General features: G+C 39.0%; 1 protein-coding gene across 5 annotated transcripts in view; it reads right to left on the reverse strand.

The window, feature by feature from the left end:
- The window catches only part of sptb (spectrin beta, erythrocytic), a 207,273-nt gene that overhangs the window by 33,114 nt on the left and 151,094 nt on the right, over positions 1-23,065 (reverse strand). For all 5 annotated transcript variants that reach the window (XM_033026870.1, XM_033026869.1, XM_033026867.1 and 2 more), the window contains exons 27-32: positions 22,059-22,303; positions 18,157-18,295; positions 16,144-16,228; positions 13,564-13,760; positions 11,364-11,485; positions 8,465-8,543 (exon numbers count right to left, since the gene is read on the reverse strand). In XM_033026870.1, the coding sequence (XP_032882761.1) occupies positions 8,465-8,543; positions 11,364-11,485; positions 13,564-13,760; positions 16,144-16,228; positions 18,157-18,295; positions 22,059-22,303 (867 nt within the window). The remainder of the gene's footprint in view (positions 1-8,464; positions 8,544-11,363; positions 11,486-13,563; positions 13,761-16,143; positions 16,229-18,156; positions 18,296-22,058; positions 22,304-23,065) is intronic.

A 23,065-nucleotide genomic window follows, 5' to 3' on the forward strand; every position in this document is an offset into this window, starting at 1 on the left:
ATCCCACCAAAGTGATCAGTGATGATAAGAACTAATTTTCCCAGTGATATTCTTAAAAGAGCATTCCATGACGAGCAGCGCCATTTGATACATGGCAGACTTATCAGGTGTGCAAGTTCTATTAATGTTGGGATGTAGTCGGTCAAATGTATGTATAGAGGCAAAACAATCTGATGGGCATCCTTGTGTTCCAAGTCATTTTCAATCAAGCATGAAAGAACAAAGCAACAGGATTAAATTTCTCAGCACAATGTTTATCAAAGATTTTTGTCCTTGATCACGACTGATCTTTAAAATATATTCAGAGGGTATGAATGCAGTTGGTTGTGCCAGTTTACTGTGAATCCTCATTGCTTTGAATTGAGCAGCTTGCCAGACCAGATAAGAATACTTTGAATGTCAACCATATGGGTAGGTCTTCAGTCACAGACAATTGTAAAAATTATTGATTTTGGTGGGGGGTTTAAGAGATAAAACATAGAAACAGGTCCTTCGGCTCACCGAGCCCTTGCCGACCGGTGATCACCCCTACACTAGTGGCAGTTGATAATAATTGATTGTCTGTCATTTTCTTTTGATTTTTGAATTATTATGCACATCTAACCTACACAAGTGTCAATGAAATGAACTATACCAATGTAAATTGAAGGAAATATGCAGGTGACAAAATTATGTTTCAACAGCACAAAAGCAGATGAAAATAAAAAGGCAAGCGACATAAACACATTTTCAATGAAAACAGGCCATGAAACAAGACTTTTATTTAAAATCATGGGAGGAAAGGAAAGAATAGGAAAATCATTTCCGAGAACAGTGTGGCTGGATTGCAAGTACACATATCAGAATGCAAGGAAGATAAAGCAATTGAGAAAGATACCAAAATAAAAACACAATAACAAAGCAGAATGAATAACAAAATCATAAGCGGGTACAGAAGAGATAATTGAACAGTGTGATTGCATGTGTATGGAGGACCAAATCATGCTCTTGTAGCCAAAAAATAATAGGGGAAAATGCTGGAAATACTTATCCAGTCAGGCAATATCTATAGGGAGGGAAACCAATATTTAAGGTCAATAACAGGTTCAGATGAGCCAATGAAAAGTCATTGACCTGAAATGGTAATTCTGTTTCTCTCTCCACAAATGACGTCTGACTTGCTGAGTATATTTATAGCCTTTTCTGAATAAATTTCAAATTTCCAGCATGTACTGTTTTCTTTTTGCTTTTTGAGTACAACGATTCAAAACAAGGACTATGTTTTGAAAGGTTATCCGGACAAATTTACAGCCTCAGTTCCCAGACCACAAAACAGTCTGCAATGCATTCAGCGAATATTTTTGTGTTGTATTAATGTCTTGTGTTAAACAAAGCTGTGCAACTGAAGCTCACGTTAGAGTTGCAAGGTGCCTGGTTGAAATGTTCTTCTCCCATTCACACTCAGTGAGGGGGGGATAAAAACACTAAGTCCATTTAATTAATAATAATCTATAATTAATCAAGTCAATCATTTTTGAGATTAATAAATCTAAAACAATGGACTAGTACAAGAGAGGAGACTAGACTGACAAGGTGATAAGGACAAAGAGGGTTAAATCAAACAGTTGTGATCTTGGTGCATCGATCAAACTCAAAAGTAATAAAAGTCTAAGCAGCAAGCTACAACTTAAAGTTTATTCTTAAAGTTAGACTTTTAAGCTGTGAATATTGTTTGCATAATCCTATTGTGCATTTCACTCAATAGTAAAACATTGATATTAATTTATGTAAAAGCATAGATATTTCATTTAAGTATCGCTCCTGCAAATCTTTATCTCAAATCTAATTGATTTTGATGCAAAATAAAGTACATAAGCTAATTCATTGTATACCCATTCTGCTGTATGACTGCAGAAAGCATTTGAAATAAAACAGTGTCAATATAGAGATTCGGCTATGTTGCAGTACCATCTGCTGATTGCTGCATGAATGTAGTATATTTTAATTTTGGCAAGTGTATTTTCCCCTCAGGAAATTTAAAACAATAATGGCAAACTTTCAGTTATTCCTGGAATATTTTTGAAACTGAACAGCTGAATAAGTGGTTTACTTGTTTTTGTCTGTTTTTATTTCATTATTCATTTAGTTAAGCATGAAAATGATAAGGAGTTTTGCATGAATAGAACTAAATGGTTATTTTGGAAAGTAGACAAAAGACAATAGAGGTGCAGGAGAGGGCCATTTAGCCCTTCGAGCCACTGCAATCATGGCTGATCAACCACAATCAGTACCCCGTTCCTGCCTTCTCTCCATATCGCTCGACTCCACTATCTTTAAGAGCTCTATCTAACTTCCTCATGAAAGCATCCAGAGAATTGGCTACTGTCTTCTGAGGCAGAGAATTCCACAGATTCACAACTCTCTATCTCCGTTCTAAATGGCCAACCCCTTATTCTTAAACTGTGGCACCTGGTTCTGGACCCCCCCCCCCCCCCCCCAACATCGAGAACATGTTTCCTGCCTCTAGCGTGTCCAATCCCTTAATAATCTTATATGTTTCAATAAGATCCCCTCCGATCCTTCTCAATTCTAGTATATACAAGCCCAGTCGCTCCATTCTTTGGATGCGAGTGATGACTGAATGTCATCACTCATATTTTAAGCCATGAGAGAAGATAAAATTCAGCTGAAAAATATCATTTGAATCCCAAACTCCCTGAAGCTTTCTCCATTAGTCAGTAATTTAGACATAAAGATTATGATCTTAGAGATAAATCATTGCCCCAAACTTAATCTATTTATCTGTCCTGAATAGATGGTCTAATATTAACAATAATGAAAGAGTGATAGAAATCCATGCATTTATTTAGTGATAACCATGGTGTAATTGGTCATTCCATTTATCTTACTCTAAATTGAATAGAATTTAATTGAAGAATTAAGTCTGAAGAAGGGTCTTGACCCGAAACATCACCCATTCCTTCTCCCCAGAGATGCTGCCTGTCCCGTTGAGTTACTCCAGCTATTTGTGTCTATTTTAGGATTTACTATGAATCTATTTAATTTGCTATTTACTAAATAGCAAGATGGCTAAACTCTTTCTAATCCCCACCGGATTACAAACTGTTCTGAAAGGAGGAATTTTCTGTTCCAATATTTAATTTTGATATTTAATGTATTTGTAAGATTCTTGATACTTCAGCTGAGTAAAGCTTGCACAGAGCATAAACATAGGCGGATTGGCCTGTTTCTGTGCGGTAAACCCTAGGTAAAGCTGTGAATAGCAGCTATACATTTGGAAATTACGGTTTGAGCAAATGTTTGCTGAATAAACTGATTCAGTCTTCCCGCAGTCTCCCACTGATTCACTGCCGCACGAAGAGAAAAATATGGGGAAACAAAACTTTTTGCTTGGTTCTCCTGCCATTCAGTGGACAGACTGACTGGGCACCCGTATGGTGAAACCTTCGCTCCAATACTGAAGATAGACACAAAATGCTGCAGTAATTTGAGTCTGAAGGATGGTTCCAACCCGAAACATCAGCTATCTTTTTTCTCCAGAGATGCTGCCTGACCCGCTGAGTTACTCCAGCATTTTGTGTCTTCGGTTTAAACCAGGATCTGCAGTTCCTTCTATCACATTTTGTTAGCTCCAATGCCTTTATGCTATCAAACATACATCATCCAAATCCACGTGTACGAGTGAGGCTGTCAGCAATGAGTCGATTACTAGAAATTCACACCCGTTCAGTACACAAACAGCAGTAGAGGCTACACATTCTGCTCCTCTTCTTAAATTTTGTTTCATTGACAACTATCCAGGGAAACATTTATAGCACATCTTAAAATGAACAATGACTAAAGTCTGAAGACAGCACAATGAGGAACCTAGACTTGCAGCAACCGAAACCAAAGTATTCCTTTTACATTGTTCAATGGCTGTGTTTAAGTGGTCCTGTGATCTACAAATTCCAGCTTCTCCTGCCCCATACCTCAACTCTTGGGGTGTGCATGCACATGCGTCATTTTATCTTTAATTTGCTTACTTAGATCCACTTCAGTCCTGTGAATTCTGAGCTGTCCGATGAAGCTAGTATGGGAACCTCATACTGATACAGGTAGGACAGGAGTGGCAGGCATGCAAGTTATAGCAGTAGAATGAGACCATTTGGCCCATCGATTCTACTCCGCCATTCAATCATGGCGGATCTCTGCCTCCGAATCCCATTTTCCTGCCTTCACCCCTTGACACCCATTCTAATCAAGAACTTGTCTATCTTTGCCTTAAAATATCCACTGACTTGACCTCCACAGCCCTCTGTGGCAATGAGTTCCACAGATTAACTACCCGCTGATGAATGAAGGGTGTTGTTTGGGTGTGCTCCTTCATATGTTCAAATGTGGCATCTGTGGGCTCTCAATAAATGAAACAAGATTCTCATTACCATCTTAAATAGTCCTCCAGATTCTTCAGGTATGCAAATGTCCTGGCCTGCACAACATATCTAACTGAGTGTAATTAAGGGCTGGATGCTGGGGATGTTGACTGGGAACAAGATGTTGACTTGCTTTGCTTATCCCACTACCGGATTTGGAGGTTTCTACAGAGATAGTATTGTAGTACCTCTCCAGTGCTTTGAAGAGCCTGCTTAGGTAGTCCATTTTTTAGAAGAGTATTGGGGGGACAGGCCTCAATACTGGTGGAAAAAACCTGAGTTTTTGTGCCTGGTACAAATTCTGAATCTTCAGGCATTGTTTTCCTCAGTTGATGCAATTGTACATTTCCTTGTTGATGTCTGCTTTAATTGAGAGGCATCTCCCATGTTATGGACAGTAGTCTGCCGGTTGCAGGTCTCATCATGGGGACACTGTGATTTTGAACAGATCTAGTTAAGGACCTTTGTTTCGCTGATGCTTTTTCAGATGTTCCCATGAAAGAGTCAATGATGAGTTAAACTTGGTCCCTGAACATGCACGCATGCAAGTATCATCAGCATTGTGACACTTGATTGCCGAGGTTGGAGTTCTGAAACTGAGGTGACACAGGCGCAGCAGTTTCCCATTTGGTCAATACATTAGTTCCACTAGTGCAACATTGCAATGGAAACAATTGACAAATGTATTGAGGTGATCATGCCACCTTACTTGACACCAGTCTTCAGTGAGATTGGATCCGTCGTGAAACCAATAATTAAGATCACACTTGCATGACATCAGATGTAAGATTAAAGACATTTCTATGGGCAACCAAATTTGGAAACAGAACTCCACAGTCCATCTGGATTAACACAGTCAATGGCTTTTGCAGTTGAACAAAGCAATGTAAAATAAGTTGAGGCGATTTCCTGCACCTCACTTGGTTGTTGCACAATAAAGGCATAATTCTACTTCTGGATGAACTGAACACACACAGACACACCTTTAGATCATCGATGATTTAAAAAAAAAAAACATGTATTTAAAGGGCTCCTTTTACTTAATTGTTATTTATTTTGAAGCAAGCCAGACAGTATGTGAAATTATAGATATTTCTATACTGAATTTCTTTGAGAGAAACAGATATAAATAACCATGGTAGCTTTTGTTTGAAAACAGGGTCCAGGGAACTGTTCTGCTGAGTTATGCAGAAGACTCCTAGAACATCTAATACTCATTAACGTTTTGGAAAACAAGCATATTTCCATTACTGAACCATCAATATTGTTTCTGCACTTATTTTGCACCATGCATCTTCTGTTGAAAGTTAGTTTATCTATTTCAAAAAAGAGAATACCAAAGAGCATGCACACTTCCTCCACCTCATTCCATCATATGCCCCATCCCCGAGAGATACAATGATCCTGTAGCCCAGTGCAGTGCCATCTGAACTCGGGAAGAGTTGAATACTCTCTGAATTAGTGACAGACTGCTGATCTCTCATACCAGAATTATAGATCTTATATATTCAAAAGAATGCATTGATGAATGAGATGTATCTCTGGAAATCTTTAAAGCAAACTACAAAATTGCATCAAGATGCCATCCGCAATTAGTTGTGACCTACTGAGGAACATAAAAGCGGTCAGCACCTGATTACTAATTGAAGTAAAAGGACAATGAATTTAAATAACACCTTGACAATGATTGTTTTCCCCAAATAACTGCAGTATTCTTGTTCCAATATCTCCTGCACTATGACTGAGTGAAATGAGCAAACAGGAGTGTCAGGTAAAGCCATCACTTGTAACCTTGTCTAAACTCTTCATTATTCTGTTCTGTTTTCATAAAACTACAAGCAGAGCCAGCAAAGATAATGTTACTTGGTTAATCTGGAGCAAAAGCCATCCCACGACCGGAGACTGTTATGCAAGACAAAGCAAGGCAGACTGAGAGCAGGAAACCAAAGGGTACTGATTCAAGAGGAACTTTGGTTGCTACCATAAATCTTCTCACCAAGTATGAAGACATTTCAATCCTGGTGCACAAAAGATTTTGAGTAACCTTCGCTTAGCATAATTATGTCACATATCTATTTGTACCTATTGATCCAATAAACTACTTCAGTGTACTGTGAAAATCATTTCACCTGCATTGGTCAACATTGGTTTTGGAATGGGACAACCTCCCGTAATCTCTTGCAATCGATTGTGTTAACAGATATATCGCATAAAAGACAAGTTTTACAGAGAGACAAAATACTTATTGGACTTAAGTAACGTTTGAAGCTGCAGTATCACTTCCCTTAATCAATGACATTTTTTAACATAACATTTTAACATAACTAAGAGTGGTGGTGGAATTTTCCTCTGGCTGCTCTGATTCAGTGAGAGTGTAAACTGAATAGGTTGATTTATTCTGACACAGAAATGACAAAAAAAATGATAAGAGAGTGACATTTCCATGCTGCATTCGCATTGTCACTAACACACAGCAACCAAAAGAAACCTTGCTCCCTTGCCCCATTGATCAAAGTCCAATATACATCTAGACAGTAATCTCATGTATTTGGCCCAATTTTGAGTAATATCTCGGCAGATCTCCACCGTCATTCTTAGATATTTCAAGCTTATGAATGAAAATAAACATAAAAATATTAAAAGGCTCTGGAAACATCTTTTGATGCATCCAAAATCTGAAAAATGAATACTGCAACTTTAACCGACTGTTTGCCTCTATACAGGTAAATTAGTCACCCACTACCATTAACAAATCTCAACATTTGATATCCAAATTGCAGGCACAGCCAAATTTGGGATTTAAAAAAGTGATGAGCATTGCAGAATTCTTATTGGGCTAACTGGTTAAAAACAGAATTACGAAAATATAACTAAAAAGTTCTTGACGGGTTTTTGATCAATTTTCCTGTTGTATCGGCAAGTTATTCTATTCCATTTCTACAAATTCATTTTATTTAAGTCAAAGGAACAGGGAATGAACTTCAAATCAATATTTGTTGTTATTATATATGGTTAAGGTGTTTAAAGGTGAATAAAAGAGTTTAGAACACTTAAAATGTTTTCAGAGCTTCAACTTTTTTTCTGTTTCTAGTCTTTTAACTTTTTTTAAACATAATTTGCTTTATACTTCCTGCAAGCTGAGCCATGGCTTAAAGAAAATCTCTTAGCACAATGGGTGGAGGTAAAGTGTATTGCAGGCCAAACAGGTAGGGCTTAGGGGTGATGCCTGTGACAACACACATACAATAGCTTATGTGAAGAAGGGTTGGCAGTAGATGAGCTTCCTGGTAAAATAAGTGATTTACAGTGGGGCCTTCTCCCATATTCCTGAACTCTGGTTAAAACTGAGCTGATTAGCAGACATTTAGAGAGAGGCCATCTCCCTTCAAAAGTTGTAAGTGAAAAGATGAATAATGGACATTAATTTAAAAATGTGAAAACCTACACAGTGCAACAAAGATCTAAATCCATCATGGACACAATGTGAAACCAACCCTACATTTTATAACAACTAGGAAATTCTCATGTACATTTTCAGAAGAGGGGGCTGTATGAAACAGGCTAAAGCTTCCCCAGGTTGCACTCCCACATAATGCATTTTACAGAAGTTTTTAGGGGGGGGCAGGTAATCTTCAATGTTCATCACTCATAATGTCAATGCTATATCCAAGGTTGCAATTCACCTTGGCTGGTGGATCAAAGCAATTAGCGATGAAACTAGATATCAGGGAGGCCAATGAAACTGAACATAATGGGCAGCTAATACAATGCCATTGGCTTTTGCCACCATCCAAGACAAATCCCTGTTCTGCCTACATTTGTGTTCAATACAGATACCAATTCCTATTTCTTTTGCCTCCTTACTTTTCTCTATGCATGGTCATCTTCTTTGTTAAGCACTTCTATAGCTGAAGAAAATATGGGTGTATGATTATAAAAGAGACAAACCACCAAAACAAGAGGAATCGGATTCAGAGAGGGCGCTGATTGGCATTTTCAGTTGACTTGAAACGACGGGAACTATGACAGAATTTAGATTGATAACTGACCAGTGATGGCTCTTCTGTTACATGGGGAGTTATTTCCGTTGCTTCCTGGTCTTCAACCTTCCACCCTTCTTTCTGTTCCCTAAGGGAAAGGAGAAAGCACTATCAATCAACATGGCTCTGGCACCTTTGAATATTTTGTGCTTCTACTCTGCAAAAAAAATAAACAAAATTAATTTATAAAGATTTTGCCATCTCAATACAGTAGAATTGCTCAGACTTCAGGATACAGTTATAATGGAGACAAATAGGATTAATGTAGATGGGCAAAAAGGTCGACATTGACACAAAGTGCCCAATTCAGTGCTTGACAAGTCTACTGTATAGCCATGATTTTTTTAATCATATTGCAGAAAGGAGTTTCCAAATAACGAAATCCCAGTGCTACGGAAAGATTGATGTTGAATAAATTGTGTTTGCGTGCAGTTCAGATTCACTTTTTTAATTTCATAGGTATCAAAATAAGTATTATTTACTAAAGTTGGCCAAAGAAATCTCAATTAAAATTGACATTATACGAAAAGAGCCAAAGAATTATCCAAATATCTACTGAATTAAATATTTTAATTTGGACAGTAATTTACTAATGTTCACTATTGATGTCCACTGAATTGAACGCTCATTAGTTGCATCATAAACTCTCAATTAACTTTACAAGAGAAGCCTTTTGAAAACTGAAGGTAGACACAAATTGCTGGAGTAACTCAGTGGGTCAGGCAGCATCTCTGGAGAGAAGGAATAGGTGACGCTTCGGGTCGAGTGCCTTGAAGGGTCCAGAGATACTGCCTGACCCGCTGAGTTACTCCAGCATTTTACGTCTACCTTTGATTTAAACCAGCAACTGCAGTTCTTTCCTACACACCTTTGGAAAACTGTTTTTCTTGGCTCCCAGTCTGGTGCCATCAGCACCTGCAAGGGCTAAAGGGTGAACTCCTTCATGTGCTGATGTGATCAGCGTTCATTTAATTAAGCCTCATCAACTCTAATGGTGTTTATCGAAGACTGATGTGAACTGCCCCCTTCTCATATCAATGAGACCATATGTAGATTAGACGAATGTTTCGCTATGTCCACCAAGGGCTGTTGGATCTTCAGATTGCTAACTATTTTAACTACCCTTCCAATTTCCATAAGACCTTTCTGTCCTGGGCCTCCACCACAGCCAGAGCAAGGCCAGATGTAAACTGGAGGAACATAACCTCATATTCCTCTTGGGTAGCTAACAACTCAATGGTATGAATGCTGAACTATTCAACCTCGAGTAATAACTTCTTCTACCTCCCTTGATCTTTCTCGTGCCCCCACCCCCACTTCGGTGCGTCCATTTCCCCACCATCTCCAAACCCTCCCGTGTCACCCAGTTCCTTTCCCCCACCTTTATACGCTCATCTGCCAACCTCAGTCCCTCATTTCCCTTTTATCCCTTCTCTTTCTCTTCCCCCCAGTCCCTTCCACTCATATCTCCTCTTTCTGACTTTACATTTCACCCCTCCTATCCTTATTTGGCACAATTTTCTTTCCTTTTCATCTCAAACCTTTGTCACCTACTTACCAAACAAATCCCCAACATCTGTATCCACCCGTTATTTGCTAGGCTTTGTCCTACCCCACCCTTTTTCTCACATATAATCAACCATTCATCTGTCCATGGAACATTTCTGTCAAAGGATGTTTTCAGGTTTAAAATTTCCCAAACATCATTTTAATTAGTGTTTAACAATCAACCTTTTCCTTACATCTATTGCTGTGTTTTGATGATGAATTTACAAAATTCGTTGAATTCAAAGAGTGAGCAGTGAAGGTAAGAAACATGAACTGAGTTAAGATGTGACGATGAAGCCAGGTGGGGGGGGATTGATTGATATGTCTACAAATGCAATTGTATTACTCTGTTTTCTTAGTGTCACAACACAGAAAATTGATTGATGTTAAGGGCCTGTCCCACTTAGGCGTTATTTGCGCATCATTTACGCGACATCATTTACGCGTCACGCCATGCACGCGTAATGCACATCATTTACGTGGTGAGACGTGGTGGTGTATGCAGTGACGCGCGGTAGCATGCGGCGCCCCAGGATTTTGGGATTCTCAAAATCCTCGCGTGCCACCTGCGTGACGCACAAATGACGCCCAAGTGGGACAGGCCCTTTATTCAGGGTGCAACAGAATAAAGACCATTTCTAGCAAAGATCTTATAGCGGAGCAAGATAGTTCATTGTCATCCTTTTCCGTAACCCGACCCGACCCAACTCAGTGTAATCAGCGTTGTGCGGGAACAGTTTGTGTTAATAAATTATAATTCTGAAAATGAGGAGAAGATTTTTCCCAAATAACTTTTATTTTTACGAGGATGTTTCCGTAACCGGCTTCCGTCTTCGCAGTAGTATCCTATGGGATCTTTGGTGTGGAGACAGAAGCCGGTTACGGAATTAGGGTCGATAACTGAATCTGCCCATGACCGTACTACGTCTTTTTCATCGAGTGATCTATGTTGCTTGCTATAGGATCTTTGATTTCTAGGTCATTTTTAATTAAGCAGTTTCTACCGGTTTCAACAATAATCTTTTGCTTTCTAGGGAAGCAGCAACAACTCCACTGTACACCACATTATAAGGTCCCTCTGCAAAGGATGTTACTACAGTAAGACACTATATACAAGTTATACCATCCAGGAAATTGAGGTGGGTTTACAGCTGCTGATGGTCAATAACCTAATGTTGACCCACTTTTGACATGAGGAGGAAAGACCAGATCAAGATCTTGTCTGCAAATGTCAGCCTTAACAGAATTTACCACAAAAACTTTTCATATTTAAACCTCACTCTACACTCCTTGACCCCAACTTCTGAGAAAGCCTGGCTCTGGTGCAACTACAAAACTGACCCAGAGTATCAACACTTACTTCTCCTCACGAGTTGGAACAGGTGTCCTTTGCTCATGATCGACTTGTGCCTCTGGCATTACTTGTGCTTCCTTGCTCCGCTTGAAAGCTTCTTGTTGTTTCTGAACCTCCAGTAACTCCAACTACAAGATAGAAACAGCATAGGTGTATATCATATTAAACACGCTGACAAATAACAAATGATTAATCATTAAAAAAAAACAACAGTATTGGAGGAATTTCTTTGATAAAAAAATATTTTAATTCAATTATTGGACAGGAAAAACTGGCCACATATGCACTATTTAAATGGGATATTCATTCCTTTGGATGTCCCCTTAGCTCAGATGTTTCGCCCCAACAAACACGAATAGACAGGTGAGAGAGAAATTAAAAAAAAAGTAGCAGAACTGGAAACAAGGAAGGCTGAAGCAAGAAGTGGGACTGAGTCAAGTGTTGTCATACTGACATTTGGACAATCGGTTCATATTGGCAAGGGAGCAGAGCTGAGACAGCTTTCTCAGCTGAGAACATCACCATCCCTGAACACTGAAGAATGCTGTTAAGAATATTTCAGGATGCAGTACATCAGGGACAGTCTGGTAAATTGAATCAGCTTAAACTCTGATAGATGCAGACGAGGTGATTAAGCCAAAAGGAATTAAAGGAAACAAGTCCATTTAGAGAAAATAATGTAATAGCCACAGAATTAGCTATAAAACAAAACCAATGACTGGAAGGCACGCAAAGAGATGGATAAAAGGCTGCCTCAGAGGATGATCAGGAGAAACAATTCTGGTGAATGACCATTGCAGAAGACCCTAAGTTATGTACTCAGAGAAAAAAAATCACTGCATTGAACCCCAACCAAGTTCATCTGGAGCAGTTAATATCCAAATACAAGTAGCGAGTTTTGGAATCTGTGCAACTAACTGAAGAGCAGTGTAACTAAATAGTTAACAAGTCTTGTTTAAAACTGTGTTGTGAATCTTTGACTTGTTTGAAAAATCGTGATTAACAACAAAGTATGATTGTTAAGCAACGTCATTGTCCTGTGTTTATTATCAAGAGCTACACTTAGTTGGCAAGTGAAGCATTTATACAACTTTTTAAAAATAGCAGAACATCCCAAGGCACTGTTGTGACACGTAGTTTGACTGTGAGCCACATCTGAGGGCAGTTTGGGGAATCAGTTAAATATCGAGAGTGTTTTAAAAGAGAAAGAAACGTGGTGAGGTGTGCATTTTGTTGGGGAGGGAATTCTCAAGCCATTATCCTGGAAGTTATAATGCAACGCTACTAAAGTTGGAGTAGTTAAACTTGGGGATGATCAAGATGACACAATTACATGAGCACAGGGGGTAGTATCTGTTTCAGGGATTCAAGGAGGTCTCCCATAGCTTGGATAAAGCAGCACTGTCAGGAGCTGGCCAAGGAAATCAATGCCAAGAATGAGTCATCTAGGATTTGAGAGCAAGACTAAATATTTCCATGACTGCATGTGTGGTCAAAGTAAATGCACTCCTCCTCCAAACTCTAGCAGCCAAATGCAGTCCAAATGCAGTATACACACTCACGCATGCACTAACACGCAACACCTTTCTAAAGTGATCACGGTGGTTGAAGTCAGCAAGTGTTTTGAAAGGTCAAAGATAAAGTGAATTTTTTAAACTCAAACTTGTATGATAGCTGTATGAAAATTCACAAAGATGTAGTGTGACATTTAAATCCAAATACAGGTACACCATCAATTTTCCAGCACACTTGGTTGCAGAGCCTTGATGAATTATTCATCTTGAGGTCATGCCAACAGAGGTCACATAATAATAATTCAACAATACACCTCTGACCCACTAATTATACCCCTCCCGTGTCTCTAAAGCACCATTGACTGCAAGGAATGTAACTAAAGAATTAACAATTAACAAAGAAGTAACTCTTTCAGGGCAGAGGCACACACCCTGAAAATGTGCGGCACACACAATGCCCTCATAATTTTGTCTGGATTAAAGGAAGTGCCGGGCGATCAGTTGCTGGAAAATGGGTGATGGACATGTACTGGATCACAGTGCTCTCACTGCTGTGAGATATAATTTCCAAAATCACTACTCCTTCATCAAAATGGACTGCCAATGAAGTGTGCAGCATAATAGTAATGGACTGTGAAAATTAGATATGTTTATTTGAATGAAGCTGAATGCCTCACTGGGTTTTCACTTACAGTGGTGAGTCTTTCCAGTGCCTCAAACCTTTCGTCCCATGTAGCTGTTGATTTTTCAAATGCCTCATGTCTCTTGATCAGTTTTTCAGTCTCACCCACATTATTGCCCAGATCACGGCTGCTGAGATAGGACTCCTGAGAAATCAGCCACGCTTCAGCAACTGAAGCATCCCTTGCAAACTGACATACTTCCAGCACTAAAAACAAAAGACCAACATGATTTGAAATTTTAATCAGTTAATATAGGTAAAAAAACTTAAATTATGATTTAATGAATATTCATTTTGATCATGAACACAGAGTAACAAGCCATTAATCGTTACATTACTAGAGTAGTATTCTGGAAGCCAAATCTCCAGTCCTTACCTGGTCTGGCCTGTATGCGACTCCAGACCCATAACAATGTGATTGACCCTGAACTACCTTCCACAATAGCCAAGCAAGCCACTCAGTTCAAGGGTCAACTGGGAATGGGGAAGAAATTGTGGCCATGTCAGCAATGCTCACCATCAAAGGAATATAACAACAAATAAGCAGTAGCAAGCTGGGCAAACTATAAATTAATGTAACAGCCATTAACCAGGACTGGGTATACCTGTATTTACTTGTGAAAAAAACTCTTTGGGTGGGTTAGGGTTGTGATAAAAACAAAATCAGGTACAGACTCAACTAAAATTCAAAACAAATTCAAATTAAATACATTTTGGAAAAACTGTGCTCTGATCCATTATAACGTTTGGGTCTTTTTAAGTAATTTACTCTTCTAATTGAACAGAAGATTCTTTGATGGATTTATCATGTCTTCCATTTGTTCTCTCATAGTTGTAAAGCAGCCATCTCATGGTTGGCTCAGCAGCCATCCTAAACAGGCCCTTAATTGATTTATCCATTTCTTTTTCCCATCTGTTATTTATTTTGTGGTATTTACAGGTATGCACATATAACTTGTTCCGACAAAGTGTCACAGGGAATATTGATAATCATGAAGAGATGCTAGGACAAGAGCATAAGAGCAGAAGTAAATCTGAGGAGTGGCTAGACACAAAATGCTGGAGTAACTCAGCGGGTGAGGCAGCATCTCCGGAGAGAAGGAATAGGTAATAGTTTCAGGTCGAGACCCTTCTTCAGTCTGAGGTGTGGCTCATGTGGCCCTCAAGCCAACTCTGCCATTCAACGTGATCATGACTGATCTGCTCCAGGTCTCAACATTTCTGTATTAGTTCCCCAACATTCTTAATTCCCTGATCATTCAAAAGTGTGTCTGGTATCCTCTTCAAGTACTCTCATTTATCTACCCTTCACAACCCTCAAATGGAGAATGCTAGAAATTCACCAACCTCTGTGAGACGAGGTTCCTACAATCATCATGCCACAAAATGGCAACACTTGTGTACTGCCCAGGTGAGGTCTGCCATATAATTCTACCGGGTTCTATCCAAAACAAAGCATTTCACTGAACCTACCTCATTAGATTGTGTATATTTACTTGATTTCAATGTTGAAGTGCTTCAGAATACAAAATATTTTAGCCTTTTGAATCACATATAAAAATACATAGATTATTTTTATCTCCAATTCTGGATCGAGTTTCAAGATTAAGCCTAACAACCTTGTGCTCTATAAATGCTCACAGCAAAATTAAGTTGAACAAGGAACAAGTTGCTTGAATTGAATTGAAAAAAAGATGGAACATTTTCCTCAACAGCATTACCAATCATTATTGTAACCTCAATTACATGTGGTAGTCATTTTTGAACTGATCATCTTGTGCCATTACAGGGTGTAGGCAATTTCAAATTCCTGAGTAGTATAACTGAAGCTTTCTTTTAGTTCAAGATTATGTGATAGCACACTAGGTGGTGACAGAGAGTTTAAAATGCTACAGGAAAATATTCCGCCTCAACCATGTTTTCCCCAATGCTAATAGATTTAAATTGCATAGATTGTCCGGGTAGTTTCAAAAAGAGGGTCTGTGGCCTGTCCACAGTAGTCTTTTGGTATTAAAATTGTTCTTTCACGCAACTACTGGTAATTCAACCTAGTGTTTAGTGCCATTTGGGAAAAGTGCCTGCATCAGATTATGAAGCGATGAAACAAATCGGCCTCAATTTTCATAATATCTTTGGTTCCAACATTTGACAGGAAACGATATAACACTCATGGATGACATGAGAACTTCCACTGGGGGTATAAATGTGAAATTCAATTAACTTACTTAAGCACTTAAAAAAAAGAAAGAAATTAAGCACTTTGGATGTGTAATCCCAGTTGTTATGCAGTGAGCTATAGCAGTTGATAAGGAATGAGAAAGCCTGTTGAAATTTCAATGACATTAGAATTTCTTGATAGACTCTAGATATTCAGCTTCAGTGATAGCTGGAGATTAGTATCGGCTGTAACTCAGAGAGAACTCCTTTGCTGCTTTTCAAAATAGTGTCCAATATCCCACCACATCCACCTGAGAGAGCAGACAAGCTCTAGCATTGCATCCAAAAGACAGCACACACTCAACAGTGAAATGATCTCTCATTGCATTGAAGTGGCAAAGGAGGACTGACATGAGAACAGTGTTTCACTTACAGAGGCGTAACCAGTACCAACGTTCATCCCACTTATCCATCATCAATTTTCTGTTCTCTGTAAGTTGTATCAACTTCTCTTTGATCTAAGGAAAAAAATAGTTTTGTATACGTCAGTGCACATTTTGACATCTGATTTTATAAAATGAATTTTGAAGGTAAGATTTTGCTGTGAGACAAAAGTGGGTGCAAGATGCATGCAAGACTATGATATAATCAGGCTTCTTGATGAGACCTGGAACTTTAAGTCTGACACCTTGCAGTAGAAAACACTCAAGCATGACATTTATAATCTATACACAGAAAAGTAAAGAATTTTTGTTTAGTAGTATTAAATAGTAAAGCAGTGCTGGAGCAGCTGAGGCTACTTTAAAAAAAAAATAAGCTTGGCTTATTTCACATCTGCTTGTTTATAAAAATACATGGACATTACTTTGTCTGTAAGATACATGGAAATGCAGATGTTGGTTTACAGAAAAAATGGTACAAAGTGCTGGAGTAGCTGAGCAGGTCAGGCAGCTTCTCTGGAGAAGATGGATAGGTGATATTTCAGGTGGGGGACCCTTCTTCAGACGAAGAGTCCCCACCCGAAACGTCACTTATCCATCTTCTCCAGAGATGCTGCCTGACCCGCTCAGCTACTCCAGCACATAGTGTTTTTTTTAATAAACCAACATCTGCAGTTCCTTGTATATCACAGATAAGTAATGTCAATGCACTTTTATAAACATGCAGATGTGAAATAAGCCTTGAAACCTTATGACAGAAACAACTTTTAATGAACTTTATTTAGCTTGAAGGGGGGCAATGAAATGTTAGACGCTGTTCACAAAGTAAATATTTTGACCAGCATTATCCACCTAGTCGCTTTACTGACACATGTCCACTTCAGGTACATTACATGCATTTCTTATCATTAAACTCTAATATAGCACATATTGCTTTAAAGATTGTGGATTGATACCACAACAATGAGGCACTAGAATAGTAACAATTAAGATAAGACACATGAACAGATAAGGGATGGAGAGATAACAATCATGTGCAGGGATTTGGGGCAGCACAGTGGCCCAGCAGTAAAGTTGCTGCCTTACAGCGCCAGGGAACCGGGTTTGGTGCTGTCTGTATGGAGTTTGCACGTTCTCCCCTGTGACCGTATGAGTTTTTTCTGGGTGCTACGGTTTCCTCCCAAATTGCAAAGATGTACATGTTTGTAGGTTCATTGGCTTCTGTAAATTATCCCCAGTGTGTAGGATAGAACTAGTGTAGTGGTGATCGCTGGTCGGCGCAGACTCAGTGGGCCGAAGGGCCTGCTTCCAAGCTATACCTCTAAATTAAACTAAGATGGGATTAGTTTAAAACGTTTAAAAATTTAATTAGTTTAATAAATTGATATTGTGGGAGAATGAGCCTGTTTCTGTGCTGTACTGCTCCATGTTCTATGCTCTGCAGTATTTTAGCAGCATGGCAACAAATGGGAAATTTGCTGAATTATTTGGATGTTAGAAAATGGTTTTCCATGCAAAATACTATTTTGAGTTATCTTGATTTAATATATAATTAAAATAATTTTTTCAATGTGGGGATAAACAGAATAATCCAAGAGGTTAGGTGTTAGATATTAAGGACATTTCACTTACAGTGCATTTGGATCAGGGCAAATTGAAAGTCCATCCTATAGCACAAATCAGCCTCTATGTTAAAAAGTGGCATACTGTAGCCTTCACACTCACTGCATATTTTACCACAGGCCACAGTCAGTCATTTACTAACAGTGAACGCAGATGATGCACTCACCACAAACACAAACTGCAAAAGTTTACCATGTGTTAGCTTACATCTTGCACCTGTATGTCTTCTGCATGCAATAACTTTATTTTCTGTTCAGCAGTAAACACAGATTGGTTTGTTCACTCGGCTTCAAGAGCAAATGTTGGAAGATAATCCACTATGCATCAACAAAGAATAACGATAGCAAGTTTGAAATCCATGTAAACATCCTGCCTGTCCTCACCTCATCAGAAGCACGATGTTTGCGGGCTAACATCGTCTTGCCCAGGTCAATACAGGACACAAAATTCCTGTTTCTGGCGTCAACTTCTGCTCTGATTCCCTCATGGTATTTCATCAGTAGCTCCACAGAGGAGACATCCCTGTCATTTAACATAACAATTGAACATAACATTTAATTTAGCAAGAACTTACTGCAAAAGTAACATGGAAATAATTAAATGTATGTATCCTTAAGTTAACTAATACATTGAACACTGGGCAATTATTCTTTCAGAAAAATATTAGAATCGTATGCTTATGCATTGGGTCAGAATCTTTTGCATCCAATCAATTATTTTTAATTTTTAAAAAGAGCAAATAATAAATGTAAGCATGCAAGCTGATGAAGATGTATCATGAAGATGCCAGTATGCAATAAAGGTTTGTGTGCTGACAAGGCTCACAAAGAGCATACGCCATTCACGTTGAAACCATGAGAGTTGAAGCCTGCTTTGTCACTGTTTCAAGAGACCTCAGTCATAATTACAGTGTGCTGCTATGATGTGCAAGGCTTCCATTGTTTTACAAGTAACCTCACTCCCAACCCTTGTCCTCAATGCCCTTTCTCCACAGTGGTCCCACTGATAATTCCCACTTCTGTGGGATCCAACCAAATGAGACTTCACACCCAATATCATGTCAAAACCACCATTCCTTTCCTGGGTCTGTCTAATTTCCTTCTGATTCCCGCCCACACTTCCAAACTGCTTCTATCAGTTTGAGACATGACTGGGCATTTAAATTAACTAATTCCCAATTCTACCTGAAAATGGGCTCTAGTCCAATCTGCCTCATACTCCCTCGTGATCCCTAGGTTTACAATCCCAGTAACTGGCACCCCCACCCTCCCACCTCTCCTGACTGCTGAAGATCCACCATCCTTTTACATATCCTGCCAATGCACCTGCACCCTTATTCCCATTGTAAATGTCTTGCAGGATCCTATTGTTGCTAACATTCCTGGGCTTGATCCTCCCTATACCCACCGGTGTTTTTGTTGTTGTTCCCGCAAGCCCCTGGATCCCAATAAACGGCAACTTCTTTGTTAGCTCCACACAGGGAAGAGGAAAATCCCTTCGGCCTATCTTGAGAACTAAAGCAGCACATTTGTGTAGACATATGTCTCCTGACACGTAGCCAGGGATGTATGACTAACAAGGGGACTACGGAACGATGAATGAGCCACACTTTATGACTGCATGATACCTGTAGCGGTTAATTAAATTTATTTTTAGTTTCATTTAGAGATACAGCGCGGAAACAGGCCCTTCGGCCCACCGAGTCCACACCGACCAGCTATCCCAGCACATTAACATTACCCTACACACACTGGGAACAATTTACACAGATACCAAGCCAATTAACCTACAAACCTGTACGTCTTTGGAGTGTGGGAGGAAACCGAAGATCTCGGAGCAAACCCACACAGTTACGGGGAGAACATACAAACTACGTACAGACAGCACCAGCAGTTGGTCTCTGGCGCTGCAAGCGCTGTAAGGCAGCAACTCTGCCGCTGTGCCACTGTGCTGCTCTTTTACCTTTTACCTAAGACTAATTACCTTAGTCTTTCAATACATTGTGAAATAAGAATAAATTGTACATCTCTAGCTCCTTTCATGATGTTATTCAAGTGCCAATAGCAACAAAAAACGATGAAGAGCTAAGATGGGAAATATCATACAAATGGAACTTTATCTATTGTTTTTTCTGCACTCTATCTCTAAATTAAATGAAAAATAAACTAAAAACTAAGTTACCATTTAAACATACCATTAAACAATAATTTGCCTCACAGGAGTTAAACATCATCTTATTTCCAGATTAATATTGCCTTTCTCTCATTGCTGGGTCTAAATTCTTGAGCCTCAATTCATTGAAAACATCAAAACAATAATATAATATATTATTATTATTATTATTATTGTTGGGGGGACCTTCAGGAGAAGATCTGCTAAAAGGGGTTCAACACCCTCTTCTCGGGGGCAATATGGGATGAACAATTAACATTGGGCTTGGAAACAAGAGGCAAACCCCACACATTATTAAATGTTTTTAAAGTTAGAAAATGATTGAGCTGATATATTATTTGGGTATCTTGCAGCAACTTATTCTATTGAGACAGCAAAATTATTCTTGCACAGAGAACTATAGGACAGATTAGGGCATTTGATTATAGTAGATTAGGGCAGCACAGTGGCACAGCTGTAGAGTCGCTGCCTTAGAGCGTCAGAGATGGGTTCGATCCTGAATGCAGGTGGTGTCTGTATGGAGTTTGTACGTTCTCTCTGTGACTGCGTGGGTTTTCTCCAGTTTCCTCCCACACTCCAAGGATGTACAGGTTTGTAGGTTAATTGGCTTTAGCAAAAAAAAAAAATTGTTTCTAGTGTATAGGATAATGCTAGTGTACGGGGTGATCACTGAGTGGCGCTGACTCAGTAGGCCGAAGGGCCTGTTTCCGGTGCTGTATCTCTAAAGCCTAAAGTAAAGTCAAAGGTCAAAGTCCAACTGACATACTGTTCTTCGGACTAACAGTTATTTATTTGGCCAGAAAACAACACGCCGTTCACACCAGCATATTCTTAGCCCAGAGATTAAAAGTGCACATGAAGATTTGCAGAAAAAAGTCAGTCCAAAGTTGGACACATGTTGCCTATATTTGCTTATTACATTCAAATATTTTATTCTCCAGTATTTTTGTTTTTGCTTTCCAGCATGCTCAGTTACAGTATGATGTATATTTGACTAAAACAAAAAATGGTGCATTTCTTGGAGGCAGAGGCAGTTTTAATTTGAACCAGTTCTTTAGGTCACTTGAATGTACTGGAGCAAGTAATACCACGGAAGGCAGAAAATGATAATAAATAAACCCCCTGAAGTTTGAATTCTGAAATCAAAACAGAAAATGATGGAAATACTAAGTAAATCAGGCAGCAGCTGAAGAAAGAGAATGAGTTAACATTCAGATCTGAAACTCCTCATTAGAAGTTAAATTGAAGGGTTTCAGATGTCAAGCATTATCTCGGTTTCTCTTTCCACAGATGTTGCCTTATCGGCTGAGTGTTTGCAGCATTTTCTGCCAACAAAGTGAGGTGATCAATAGTTCAAATTTACTCATTCTTTCTAATTTTCTCACAATTGAAAATAGTCTCCCCTATAAAAGTGATGCAAGGAAGGTAACAATTAATTTCTATGAAAAATGCATATGTTGAGTTAATATTCTGTGATTTATGTCCTGTATTGTATTTCTTTCCCATAATACAAACAATACTTTGAATTTTTAAACTTGCAGCCATTGTCATCAACATCTCACCTGATGGTGATTTGTTACCTGGAAAGACATGGGTATAAACTGCATTTGGAAAACATCACCCATAAGGTATTGTCCACACTACAGCATCCTGCCTTGTAACACTTAGCTGGTTCTTTGCAACTGCCATGTTAAAGTTGTAGAACTCTAGATTTAATAATACTGGGAGCAAAGATCGAGATCAAGTGGCACAGTGGCGCACTTGGTAGAGATGCTGCCTCACAACACCAGAGGCCCTGGTTCGATCCTGACCTTTGGGGCTATCTGTGTGGAGTTTGCACGTTTTACCTGCGACCATGTGGGTTTTGTCTGGGTGCTCCAGTTCCCTTCCGTGTCCCAAAGACGTGCGGGCTGGTAGGTGAATAGGCTTCTGTACATTGCCCCTATTGTGTAGGCAGTGGGCAAGAAGGTGGGATAATGTGGAACTGGTGTGAATGGGTTGGTACGGATTTGGTGGGCTGAAGGGTCAGTTTCCATGCTGAATCTAAACTATAAAGGTTCTTGCTGGAGCCACATACAGCCCTATCATCAATGAGAAAGAAATTCCAAATTACCGTGGTTTCTCTTCTGTTTCAATCTGCCTTACTATGCTCTCCATCCATGACATCAAATCCCGGACCATACTGAAAAAGCGGAATTTCTCAGCTGTATCAATTAACTGGGTACGCCTACAATCACAAGCATCCAAAAGTGCCTTCCAGGCCTCAACCACCTCCTGCTCTCGTTTCTGGATTGCTGCAGCTTTATCCCCTGCATAGGCTGTCTGCAAACGCCCTGCGTCATCTTGGAACTGCTGAACCTATTAAAACAAAAATCTATTGTATTATGCAGCCAAGATAAAGTCAAGGCACAACTTTATATTCTGCCTACCTTACAGTTTTCTAACTATAAATGGGCAATTCAATTTGAATCACCTAAACTCTAGACAGATGCTGCTTAACATCTCTCTACCGTTGTTAAATTGTACATAATAGTCTTTCATTAAATGAAGCAATACTATTGATAACTAAATTACAATGAAGGGAGTTTTGGTAAAAGTCCATGGGAGGGTAAAATAAATGCGCATTGAATAAGGTTCCAATCAATTTCCAAAATAATAAACTGGAGTTAGCAAATTAAGAACTAAAATGTCAGCGTTTTCTTTATAGAAAAAATTGCCAGGCATTAAATTCGCCCAGTCATCACAACCAAACACACAAAATAAATCGTTAGAACATAAATTGAATGTACAAGTTGCATTTTATGAATCAAAATATAAATATGCATCAAAAATGTATTTACTGCCTTGTGTAGAAAACTTTACTTTGTTACAATAGGAGCATACAACACAGTAAACAAATTAAAACGTTACTTCAATCCTGATTGTATTCATGCATGCTCCAAATTGATGGAAGAAACTAATGGAGTTGTTGACTAATCATAGCAACCACTCCTCCTCAATTAGGCTGTAACAGACCCAACTACAATATGTCCAAACCCTCAAATCCAAGCAAGGTTTAGGAGCCAAGTTCTAACAAGTGGATTATACTCACCATATGTTACATCTCAAATTACTCCTACA

The sequence above is a fragment of the Amblyraja radiata genome, chromosome 9, assembly GCF_010909765.2.
Source record: "Amblyraja radiata isolate CabotCenter1 chromosome 9, sAmbRad1.1.pri, whole genome shotgun sequence".
In the NCBI taxonomy this organism is placed as follows: Eukaryota; Metazoa; Chordata; class Chondrichthyes; order Rajiformes; family Rajidae; genus Amblyraja; species Amblyraja radiata.